General features: G+C 30.5%; 1 protein-coding gene across 1 annotated transcript in view; it reads left to right on the top strand.

Moving 5' to 3' along the window:
• The window catches only part of LOC117168208 (voltage-dependent calcium channel subunit alpha-2/delta-3), a 30,352-nt gene extending 18,333 nt beyond the window's left edge, over positions 1 to 12,019 (top strand). Inside the window, exons 16-24 of the mRNA XM_033353685.1 lie at positions 202 to 301; positions 1,037 to 1,069; positions 2,132 to 2,236; positions 4,143 to 4,255; positions 4,390 to 4,535; positions 4,707 to 4,879; positions 7,268 to 7,461; positions 7,539 to 7,803; positions 11,330 to 12,019. Coding sequence (XP_033209576.1) covers positions 202 to 301; positions 1,037 to 1,069; positions 2,132 to 2,236; positions 4,143 to 4,255; positions 4,390 to 4,535; positions 4,707 to 4,879; positions 7,268 to 7,461; positions 7,539 to 7,803; positions 11,330 to 11,609 — 1,409 coding nt within the window. The 3' untranslated portion in view covers positions 11,610 to 12,019. The remainder of the gene's footprint in view (positions 1 to 201; positions 302 to 1,036; positions 1,070 to 2,131; positions 2,237 to 4,142; positions 4,256 to 4,389; positions 4,536 to 4,706; positions 4,880 to 7,267; positions 7,462 to 7,538; positions 7,804 to 11,329) is intronic.
• The last annotated feature ends 814 nt before the right edge of the window (positions 12,020 to 12,833 follow it).

Genomic DNA, 12,833 nt, shown 5'->3' on the forward strand with positions numbered 1-12,833 from the left:
TGAAAGAGGGAGCTCGTCTTAATATTTTGACACCAAAATCATGTCGATACACCTTACCGACTGCGAGTAAAGCCACCCACGCTTTAACTTGACAGACTGTATATCTTTATAAATTGATTTAAAAGTAGTTATTTCAACATAAACCATTGGTTATTTGAATAAAAAGCAAATAATATGTATATTTTACTATACATTTTTCAGGTGATAAAACGCTCGTACAGTCTTTAGTACTGGATGCTAAAGTAACTCAGGATTTTGAAAAGAAAAGTGAAAAATCTTTACACAAAGAGGATAATTTAAGGTAAGTCATCAGGAAAGACAAAAATGAAAAATTGTGGCACGCCCGTAAGACAAACGAAAACAAACCTGAGCACCAGTAATGCACAAAGCACTTTCCTAGTTTTATTTTAGTCACTTAGCACCTTTTCAATTTTCGACACAGTGAAAATGGGAAAAAATCCAAAGCACTGCTAGTTTCGCTATCTTATCACCTGATATTTTTTGTTAAAGATCTATTTTTTAATTATTCTTGAATATTGATTAAAACGAAAATAATTTAGATAATAAATTAGTAGACTTCATTTTAAATTCATTAACCGTATACAGTAGGAGAAATTTCTTTTTGAATATTAACAGAAAATTCCTATCTTGCGTATAGATATTAGAAGAGTTAAAAATTTGAAATGCTTTGAATGGCTTTTTTGAACCCAAATTGCATTTTAAAGCTGACTCTTATTTCTTTCTTCAACGACTAAATTTAAACATCCTTTCCAATTCTTAGACTTCCATAGTTATTTTATTTATAATTTTTAATATCCTATAAATCCAAATAATGAGCGACTAATAGACATTTGACATTTATCCGCTTTTCCAAAAACAAAAAAAAACTAATTTTAAAGAATATACAAGAAAAAAAGATCTACCAATTTTACTGTTTTTTGACACATTGCACTATATGCACATGGTCCCTTTTATTTACACTGTTATATTTTGGTGTATATTTTATTATATTATTATTGTGTGTCTTCACCGCCAGCCCAATTGCCATACTGATGGCTGTTCTGCAAAGGTAATAATTATGCACAGCTATTCTGTTTAAAACTCACTCGCAAGTATTGCACGGTAATACGTTCACTATAACGATATCATCTATTACTCTCGTCGATAATAATTCTATCATTAATCATGTAAGCTTCTGGTACAGTAAGACATATTCTCTGAAATCTATTTTATACAAAAAATATCTACAAATATTATTAAAATATTTAAAATACCTATATTTATTCTAATTACATTTTCACAACATATGTAAAAATTATAAAAATAGATACAATGAAAGAAACAGGATATGTCTCATTACGTGTGACCTATATGAAAATATTCCTTTAACAAAAGCACCTTACATAATCAAAAACTTGAATTAAAATTTTCTGATGGATATTTATTTGAGAAGTCAAAAAAAACAACTTATTTAGTAGATGGGATTCTACATATTTAATACAAATTTTTATTCAGGTTTAAAATGGTGAGTATTGTGGAATGATCAAATCAACTTTTGAATCCAATTTACCAAATAAGACAGATTTTTATTGTGCTGTTGTTCAATGAATTTGTATAATACCATTTTAACAGAATTCTAATGTGATTGTGAAGCCTTTCATCCCTACTATAAATAGTCTGCGTAACAAATGTCATCCTAAAATAACTTTATTTACCATGGAGATATAGATAGTTCGTGTGACAATCTTGTTTTTAGTAAAACAAAATGATAATTAATTCAGAGCCGAACTTGCATCTCTTATCCTGCGAAAGTAATTTATTTGTATATAAATAATAAGTCTGTATTCAACAGGAGTGTAGAACAGCTTTAATATGAAAATTAAAAAAGGGATAAATATGTGAAATTATAATCGGTACCAGGCTGAAAAATTATATTTCGTTTACAAATGGTGGAAAAAATTATAAATAGTATTTCCCACTATGTATCATTTTTCCGCCTGGGATGTAGTTCTCTTTACATTTTAAATTGAAACATTTAAATATTTTTTTAATAGAAGGACAAAAATAGTTAAAAAATAATTGTATGAAAATATTGCAAAGAATTCAAGTGTAACTTTAGATATGTTTTCAGCCAAGGAAAGGGAAGATTCGGTATCGCCAGAAGCTTTATTGCAACTAGAAGTGGACTTTTCCGATGGCATGAACATCAAACAAATGGGGAACCTGTCGAAGAACCGTAATTATATATTTAATAATATTTGAAATTCTTCTAAAAAAATTAATAAAAATAGATATTTGTTGCAGAAAATTTGAAAAAACCACATACAAATTTCAGGCAAAAAAAGATTTTCAGAGCTGCCACAGACTCATGTACTTTTAAAAAGTGGAAAAGCGACAAATTTAGGCTAAAAAGGGGACTCTTATCTACGCAAAAATTTCAATTCAATTGCACTTTTAGTTTATCGACTTGCATTTTACAAGATGCGATGAAATGCTATAGCTGAATTTGGAAGTGAATACTATGGTCACAATTGTTAGAATAAAATTTACAAATAATGTTTAAAGAAATTTTATAATTAATTTAATTACAAACTGAATAAGGATATTCTATTTTATTTGGCCCAAGTGAGTAGCGTCCTAATTTTGAAAAATTCGGATACTTAACTATAATAATACTCAATTTTTTCAATTTAATTATCACATAAATTTACTAAATTATCTTATATTTATTTATAAATTTAATTTGCAAAATGCAAAAGTACAGACAAATTTTACATTTATGTTATTGGGAAATAATGAAAGAAAATTTTGATTTGACAATAACTAAAATGCAGCCATTTGCAGCACTGCCATAGCCTTATTAAAAACGTTGCGTTTAGTTTTTTAAATTAAAACTTACACCGTAAGATTAATTTTTTGTCAGATTTTTCACGGCTTTTAAGCTAAAATAAGACAATTTTCATTTTTAAATTCTACACCTGAGGTTTTGTTCATTTTCGCGATTGAATAACTCGTAGGGAGAAGAATGAAAAAATTCCAATTTTAAATATTACATGTAAATCAGGACCTCATTTTGTCCCCTGAAAAATTAAAGTTGTTAATATTAAGGTAACTGCAACTTAGTCATTAGTCCGTTTAATCAAACCTCGAAAAAGCAATTTTTTGTGCTATTTTGAAAATTGATATTTTGGTAGAAAAAGGCTCGGGGCCAACGACAAATTTTTAGGGTGATAAAATAAAGACCTGATGTACACATACTTTAAATTATGGATTTTTTGTTTATTTTTCAACCTACGATTTAATCATCTGCGAAAATGAACAAAACGAACGAACAAAGGTAAACAAATAGTTTCGAATTTCGAATCGAAAATTTTAATATTTAAACATAAAAAGTTGAAAAAATAGCTACAACCATTACACAATTTCCTTCAATTATTTCACAATAAAATTTCTTTTCTAAATTTTAAATAAAAGTTTCAAGACTGTTGAATAGGTCTAATTTGATTTAATTCAATTTTATGTTGTAGAATTGGTGTCTTAATTTATTTCATAATGTACATAATCAATGTGACATTATTCTATTCGTTTTTATTCTCAAAATAAAATCTATATATAAAAATTAAGTAATTTAATAAATTTATGTGATATAAGTAAGTTTATGTAACAGTAAGTATTATTATAGTTATCTAATTAATTTTTTTAATCATGCCGTAACCAATATAAAGAAACAAAATACTACATTCTTGGATAATTCACTTGCAGATCAAATTTGTATCTTCAGATTTAGTGTGGTGCTTTACAATAGGAAATATAAAACTAGAAAATCAAAAATTAAAATTATTTAAATTTTATTATTGAATAACATTTTCACACTATAATTTATTTACATTTTTTTTCTTAAGATAAAATCTAAAATGAGATGGAGAAATGTAATTAAAGTGACCTTTTGGCTTAGCAAAACTAACTAAAAGTGACTTAGGTGAATTTTTGGCAGCCCTGTATTTTTCATTTATCTAATTATCAATACGAAATACTAAGTTGTAGAAAAACTGAGAACTTTCATAATTAAATTCTAATTCGAAGGTAAATTTTTATATTCTTTATTTAATATCTTATTAAGTTCATAAAACTTTTTTAAACAGGAATTTTGCTGAGACAAACAGACGAGCGATGGACATGACTTGGTATAAAAGAGCTGTGGATCAACATGCAGTTGAAGATGAGAGTTTCGTTTTTAGTGTACCATTCAATGCTGGTTTGTACACCAAATATTATAATTTTATTAATCCTAATGTACTATTTAGCTTTCTATGGGAGTTATTAACTGTACTTTTTAAGCCTGTAATATTTTGTTTTGTGATGTGACGTCATTGTTATTTTTTTCTACAGCTGAAAATCCTAAACCTCTCGTCACTGCGACGCATGCTATATTTGTTGAAAATAAAGGACGACAAAATAAAGCGCCGGCAGCGGTAGTGGGATTGCAGTTTCATCATTCCTCTTTGGCGTCACATTTTGTTAATATCACGTCAACGGTAAGAATTTGGCTTTATGTAAAATAAAACTCTATAATGCAGACATGGATATCTATGAAAAGGTCTTTGAAAATCCCAAGCCATTAAAATTTTTTAAAAAACTTATCTGAAAAGAAGCAGGAATAATTCGGAAATGACTTTAAATACCTCATATGCCTTTTTCCTTTTCAGTGTGCTGGAACAACCAGTTGCAAAAAGACTTGTGCATCTGAAGAGTTAGATTGTTACATTTTGGACAATAATGGTTTTATCATAATCAGTGAAAAACACGAACATACCGGAAAATTCTTTGGTGAAATAGATGGAACCATTATGGATTCTCTCGTACAGGACAAAATATTCAGGTACTATTTTTGTAAACATTCGATCAATTTTATTATTATAAAATCATTAAGAAAAGGAAAAGATATAAATATTAATATGATTATGGCAGTCTTCAAATCTATTATTTAACTTTGTTCAGATTGAAGATCTTATTTCCGCTCATTTATCGCGTGCTTGTCTCTTGATTCTTTTTCCATCACCCAGCTTGATAGTTTATTAGCATACACCAGTTTGGCATCTTATATAATATTCTGTTTCCCCTTGACGTTTTTTGAATTGATTAGAATTTCTTTAATTTGAATTAGAAAAATTAGAATATTGAATTCTCGTGTTTTTTGTTTGTTAGAATCAACGTTGAGGAAGTTCTTTTTAAAAAACTGATTAAATTTAACAGTTCTTTTTTTTAATACGGAAGTTTATATATGTAAAAATTATAAGTGTGTCTACAAAACAAATCAGCGTTGTCGTTTTTACTTTTCGCACTTGAAGAACCTTCAATTAAAATCTATAAAATTGAATAAAATTCCATTTGTAATCTTCAAAATATAAGGATTCCAAAAAAGACTTTCCAAATTGCATCATTTTCTACAGTAACAAAAAGGTTTGTTTGAATTAAACAAGCATTTATTTGGCCTTTTATCAAAGAAAGAATTTTTTAAATTAGAATAAATTTGTTTGACTTGAGAAATGGCGTGTTCGAATCAAACTTTTTTTCTTCTATTAAACAAATATTTGTTAAACAATTAAAATTTTGTTTGAACCAATATCTTGAAAGAATTCGTTAAATTCATTAAATATTTTTATACATATAATAATGTGGAAGATTTAGAATTAAAAGTTTGATATATTTTCAAATTCAAGAAATTTCAAATGTGATTCTTCATAATTGCAGAACTTTAAAATTTAAGAGTTTATATTATTTAAATTTACAATAAAAAATTATTCAAAAGTTTTTAATTTTTTAATTTATGATTAAAAATCATGCATATTTTAAATTTTACCATTCAAAATTCTTCAATTTTCATGCTTTACATTCAAAATTTTTTCAAATTGGATCATTTAGAATTCAAAACTTATTTTTTGTTTTTGAATTCATCCGAATTTAATAATGTGTATTTATACATCTTAAACATTGAAGATTTTTCAATTATAAATCTTTTAAATTGAATTATTTAAAAAAAGTTCGAAATTACATACCTTCAAAATATAAATCGTTGAAACTGAAGAATTTGCAATTAGATATTTTCAAAATTCAAGAGTTTTTAATTTTTGTAATTTGGAAGATCTAGGATTAACCATTCGACTTATCATCTTCAGAATAATCAATATTTGCAGAATTTTTATTCTTACATCTTTCAAATTAAAAAGTTTTAACTGTTAACTCTCAAAAATTGTATAGAAACTTGAACTGTAAATCTTTAGAATTGAAAAGTTTTCAATTTTTTAACTTTACAGTTATAGATTATGTCAGTTTTTAATTTTACTATTTAAAATGCGGCAATTTTGATGATTTTTATTCAAAACTTCTTTAGTTTGGATGGTTTAAAATTAAACACTTGACTATTGATCTTCTAGAATCTAGATCATCCAAATTTAAGAATTTTTATTTTAAAATCTTTAAAATTAAAGAGTTTTTAATTCTTAAACCATCAAATAACAAATTATTTTAGTTTTAAGTTTTAAAATTAAAAATGCTACAATAATGAATATTTTAAAAGAATTTGGATGATTGAGAATTCAACCTAAAGATTTGTTTATTGGTACATCTTTAAAATTGAAGTGTTGCCAATTGTAAATCTTCGAAATTGAACTATTAAACAAAATTTAAGATAATTTAAGAAGATGATTAAAAAGTTATGAGTTTAAGCTACAAACGTTCAAAATTATACAAGTTGGCAAATTTTAAATTGTAAATATCTACAAAGTGAATCAATGTTGAAAATGGAACACATGAGTAGGGATCAGAATTCCAGAATGTCTTTTAAGATCATCTTGTAACGATATAAAATTCCAAATGAACTTTATTATTTATATAATATTATTATTTTAAAGTTAATGATTACTTAAAGCCGATTAAGATAAAAATTAAAATTAAATTAAATTGTACGAAAGCCAAAATGGATGTCTATTCATTATTCCTCTTTGGCGTTTTTTTATCATTACTTTTTCAAAGCTGATATAGCTATTTTCGATTTTTTCTGATTATGAGCGTTTTATATCAATTAAAAGCTCATTCTTAAAATTGGATAAATCAGAAAAATTCTGTATTTAATATTTTGCATAAGAGTTATTTGGGCTACTGACTCGTCGCCTTGTTTTTCATTTATATTTCAATTTATGACAATTAATTCTATTTTATCATACTTAAAATTTAAGCATGTATTTTAAATCATATTTTTGGTTTATAGGAAAGTAACTATAGTAGATTACCAAGGGGCATGTTCGCCACAGACATCACAAGTATCCGCAGCACATCGAGGAGTTTCTCAATCAATTTTGAAAACGATAGCCACATTGGGAGGCATGCTTTGGTCGTTAACTTTGAACCTACATTTACAAGAACTTTGGAAACCGGTTTTGGCATTCGCAGATTTTGAAGAATGTAAATAAACAAAAAAATGTATTTTTTTCAAAATGGTACAATTTTTATAGTAATATGACTACATATTTTCTATTCAGCTTTTGCAGATAACGGTGTCAATCCATCAGATATGAAAGAAGAAACAATTCCACACGGCGAACGATTCCCTGCATATCCCGCAGTTACACCACTTCCAGCATCATCTCCAGCAACGCATAGTACTTCCACACAATATCATAAATTACGTGCGTGTGAAAAAAGAACGGATCTCTACATTTTGCAACCCGAAAGACTCAATACGAGTGGACAAAGTAATCCATTAAAAGGAAAACTAACGAATTGTCACCAGTCAGGATGCGAAAGGTAAATTATCTTGATCCCTTTCATACAGTTTCAAAAGATAGTTATCTGTTTTTTGTACTTAATACATAATCAGACAATTATATTTAATATAGAAATCGTAAAGGTCCTTCTAAATATTCCAATTACTGGCTACAAAAAATGATGAAAGCTCTCAGACTTTTTGGATTTCTTTGACAGGACAAAGTCCTTATAAAAATACAAAGTAATTTTTATTATGCGCTATCTGAAAAATCAAATCTTATTTTTGACCTCTGGTAATCTAAGAGTAACCCTTATAGAACCTCATTTCAAAAGTTTCTTTCTTTTACGTGTCTCTTCAACAATTTTAGTTCAGATAACACTAGATAACAAAATGTAGCCAATGTGTATTTAAAATAGAACGTGTTATTTTCGTAACAATTTTGTACGCAAAATTCAATTCCGACATTCATTTTTTACATAAACATCAATTTTTTTAGTATTCCTCAATTGTTACCCTACTGAAAATTCCTATATAGTTTCCTATATAGTAACCTATATAGGATCCTATATAAGATCCTGCATATATTTCTATATGGGACCATATCCAGAAGCGCAGTAGTATTCCATGGCACCTACGGCTGCGCAGAAGTTTTGTTGGTCCTCCAGGAGCACCCAGAGACATATGTACCATTGGGTACTATGAGGTGCCATTAGTTAGGTACCATTGGTTAGGTACCTTATTAAGGAGTGTCCTATACAATATACAGGCACCTATATAGGATCCTATGTCATTTCCTATAAGTGGCACCTATAGGTGAAACATATAGGATCCTGTGTAGGATCCTATATAGGAATTTTCGGTAGGGTATTTTTTTTTAATAAACATAAGCAGATTAGGACGTTGTTTAACAAATAAAAAGACATGGTTTCGATTCACTTTTTTAGCGCTGATTGCACGACCACCTTACTTATGCGATAGCTGAAACAGTTCTAGAGCTAATAAGAAAAAAATGCGAAAACATGTTAAAAAAAGATTAGTTTAAAAAAAAACGTTGTAAGGTAAATATTAAATTGTTCGTGGCTTTTTGAGACCCCGCGTAATAATACAAGTTTTTAGTTTTGTAGCTTCGGGGACGTTTCGGCTCCATATTATGAGCCCTCTTCAGTGATTTATTCTAGAAAGTTACATATTTCATATGAGTTTTTTGTACATATTTGTGCGCTTACAAAAAAGAACGCTGTAAATGACCATTCACAAAATGCATGGCAAACGCCCCTACACGCACCTATTTGAACTTGACACCTCCCACCACAATCCCTGTACGAGCTGTACGGTTACGCCGGCGCCAGTGACCGATCAATTAAAAAAGAGACCCGAAGAGCAAGAAGCCCTAGTTGGTTTGAATCGAGTATTTTAGCATAACGTCATGGGAATGCATACAACTGATGCGAGAAAATATTCTAAATGTAAATATAAGTCATAAATATACGAATAGTAATATTTGTCAAATGTAGAATGTATTTTCTCAGACACGTTCCATTCTTTTATCGATTGACGACCTTTCAGTGCCACGAAATAAAATAAAATATGCAAAACTTCAGGTTAATGTATCAGATCGGGTACTTTAACCTTAAATTTCAGACATTTTCTTATATTACGTGAAACTGGCAGATATATTCAACCTATAAAAGGACGAAATAGAATTGCCCAAATGAATTCTAAACTTGAAAATATTACTATTCAGACCTTTATAACTTACTTTTACGTTTAGAATAATTTCTACAAAAAGTTGCCTGCACTTCTATGTCAAGAACTATGCTAATCTTCCTAACATTTCACCTACCCTAGCATGACTGCGGCGTCATGCTACAAAACTTACTACAGTAGACTCTACGATACTTCTCGTTTTCGGGGCTGTAGGGGAAGCGAACACGAAGTGTCAGACTACCCTCTCTCCTGCGACACGCGAAAGTCACGTGACGCGCGCGCGAATGCAAATGCTCTCAAGCGCCGTACAGCTTTGTCAAGTATGTTCGGTGAAACGAAACCTTGCCTTCAGTGGCGCCGGAACGAAAATCTTTTTAGGGGGCATTCTAAATATCGAAAATTCTCATTTTTCAGTTAGATTTTCAACTGTAGAAGTTTCAGTGAAACTTATCGAATTTATTATTATTTCTGGAGAAGGAAAATGTTTTGGAAGTTACGAATTCGAATTTAAAAAGTGAGCAGTGAGCCATTCACTTTTTTTACGTGTTTTTGTTGGCGGCTCCATTGAAATTCTATTTTAAAAAATGTCACAACATAGATTAAGGTATTTGGTAAACAGTTTGAGAAAACAAAAGGTATGCCGCCTTGTGCGGAGTATTTTAATATTTAGACTCACCTTTACATCATGAATTTATAGTTTCCAACAATTACGAGTGAGCGACAATATTAAAAATTCCACTGTGAAGCACAAAAGATCACACGAGCCGATATAAAGCCGCCCAAACCTAAACGTAAAGTTCCGCTCTAGAATTGTCGAGAGTCGAGCAGCATGCGGCGCAGTCAGCAGCGCATGTTTGTGAGTGAAATGAGGCAAGGAGCGGGGGCGAGCCAACGAAGGGGAAATCGGGAAACGAGAAATCTCTTAGCAAGAAGTGTCGTAGAGTCTACTGTATTTCGCGAAGTATTTGATTCTGTTATATTGATTTTAATTGGCAAATTGTACTGTTTCATGGAAATGTCATATCTGTCACGTCTTACATCAACAAAATCACGATGCCGTTTCCAATTGTAGTGTATAATATTTCGTAATATACTCGAGTTAGTTCCCGCGCACTGTGCCTTTCCGCTCCTGGTGTTTTTCAAGCGAGAATCGCAACCGTGTCTTGGTATTTGAGCTGAGAAACTGCGTGAGCCAGCAGTTCTACGAATTACTAAACCGTGAATCTGAGATTCGGGTATATTTCTCTGTATTATTATTAACAGTATTAATTGATTTCAAATAGACCCGCGCTTTTCCGGCACATGTTCAGTTGAAAAAGTTGCTTGCAGGGGACGCACCGATAAAAGGTCGAGGTGGCCAATGAACGTCGCTTCACAAAAATGACCTGGCGACTCACGGTAGAGGTGGTGGCCCCTCCAGCGTTCAAATAATTGGTCGTGTACGTTTTAGGGCCATTCAAATAAGTGGAAGTTTATTGTTTATTTAAATTCTTATTTATTTATTAAATTTATTTAATCTTAACTTACTACATTTATTCTAAATACATCAGTATATAGTAATTATGTTAAAAATTGTTAATTGGTATTTTTTAAGAGTTTAACCGGAGTATTCCACGACTTGCACACATATTAAAATTAGAGTAAACTTATTTTGAGTTAAGCATACAATAATTTTATTGTCAAACAAACTTTTTTGCGGGTCACTAACGAGTAGGACACATTTTACCGATCAGTGCATAAAATATCTGATGAACACTGATGACTACTTTTAAACTAAAAGAATATTTTGTTATTATTACAAAAACCAAGGTAAAATCTTAACTCTTTGTCTCTGAAGCGCAAAATATTTGTTCATAGGCCTTTCAGCGTCCAGAAAATTCGACACACGAATCTAATACTTTTGGTGGTGGACACACTCTGTCCTTGCCTAAGTAAAAAGCTCAGTATTAGACCTATCGAAGTCTTAATAGAACCCGGAGCATGCAGTGCCCGCAGAGAACGCTTATATCGTCGCAGACCAGCGAAATGCATCAACTACCATCCCGAAGAAATGGAAATCAAATTCTGCGGAGGAACGAATCATTTAAACATCTCATTCAGCTTAATCGTCGCTACGATAATAATCCACTTCACGTGACTCCATCGAAATAATCAATTCTGAATGTTTCTTTGCGATGCGAGCTCCAGAAAGCTCGCCTATATTTTAATACCAGTAAGACCCAATTTTTGCAAATACTCAGTGTTTTGCCAAAATCCATGTTACAGGATTCCGTTCACTCTAATGTAACTAATTACAAAACGGAGTTCGTATAATAGGCAGGCGAGAACCGCCTACTCCTCCAATGAACGCACAGAACCCAAAATAATCGAGAATAATTAGGCCTTGCTGTGACTGGATGCGTAGTTCCTTTGAGCAATGAGGACGCGATTAAATTCTTTAATTCGTCCGAAAAATAAGATAAAATCCGGGCAAATTTTCTCATTTTCTAACATTTCAAAGGTTGTCAAAAATTAGATGCTGAAACGCAAATTAAGTTCTAAAAAAAAGAAACAATTAGAATTCGAATTTTTTATTGTACTAAAAAATTAAGTATTATCTCTAGGAGGTAAGAAAACTAATATCTAATCAAAAGGAATAATTCCAGCTTCCATGTTTTCTCCCTAGACGATAGCCTCACTTTAATTCAGAACAAGTGGGCATTTGTCAACTATTGTCCTCATACGGGAATTAGCTCTATTTATATTTACGTAAAGTGTTGCTACCGACTACTAAAAAAGCTTCTTCTGATATATTAGGATTCTTCTAATATATCAGTACTGTACTCTTCTGATGTATAAAAGTGATCTCCTGCCAAGTGAGTTGACAAAAAAGGGAGAAGAACCAGTTTGCGATTCGACGAAAGAGTGAAAAAGTTACTCACCATAAAGAGGCAGATGTTAATTAATTATGGCGCTGGTAGCCAACAGATTAAAAAGCACAAATATTTAAATAGCTTTCATTTCTATCAAACTCAGATCTGGAAAAGAAAACACGATTAAGTGACAATTATTTTTTAAAAAATTAGGCCATCGTGATTTCGATCGGTGTATCATTTTTCAAGTGTTGCTTGCACGTTAAATCGGCAAATCGGATCGATCCAGTCGATTCTCGATAATTGCGTGAAAATCGCCTAGAATTTTAAGCATCTAGGTTTTGCTATTAGATCGCAACCCATTTTATTATGATCTAGCGTCTCATTTCTTCACTCGTAACAGCCAAAATAACGAACAAAAGAACAAAACATAACGAAAGCACAAACTGATAATACCGTAGCCTTTGTAAATTTCAAGAGTATTTCCTTTCGTACATATATAAAAATAC

Source organism: Belonocnema kinseyi, chromosome 2 (assembly GCF_010883055.1).
Source record: "Belonocnema kinseyi isolate 2016_QV_RU_SX_M_011 chromosome 2, B_treatae_v1, whole genome shotgun sequence".
In the NCBI taxonomy this organism is placed as follows: Eukaryota; Metazoa; Arthropoda; class Insecta; order Hymenoptera; family Cynipidae; genus Belonocnema; species Belonocnema kinseyi.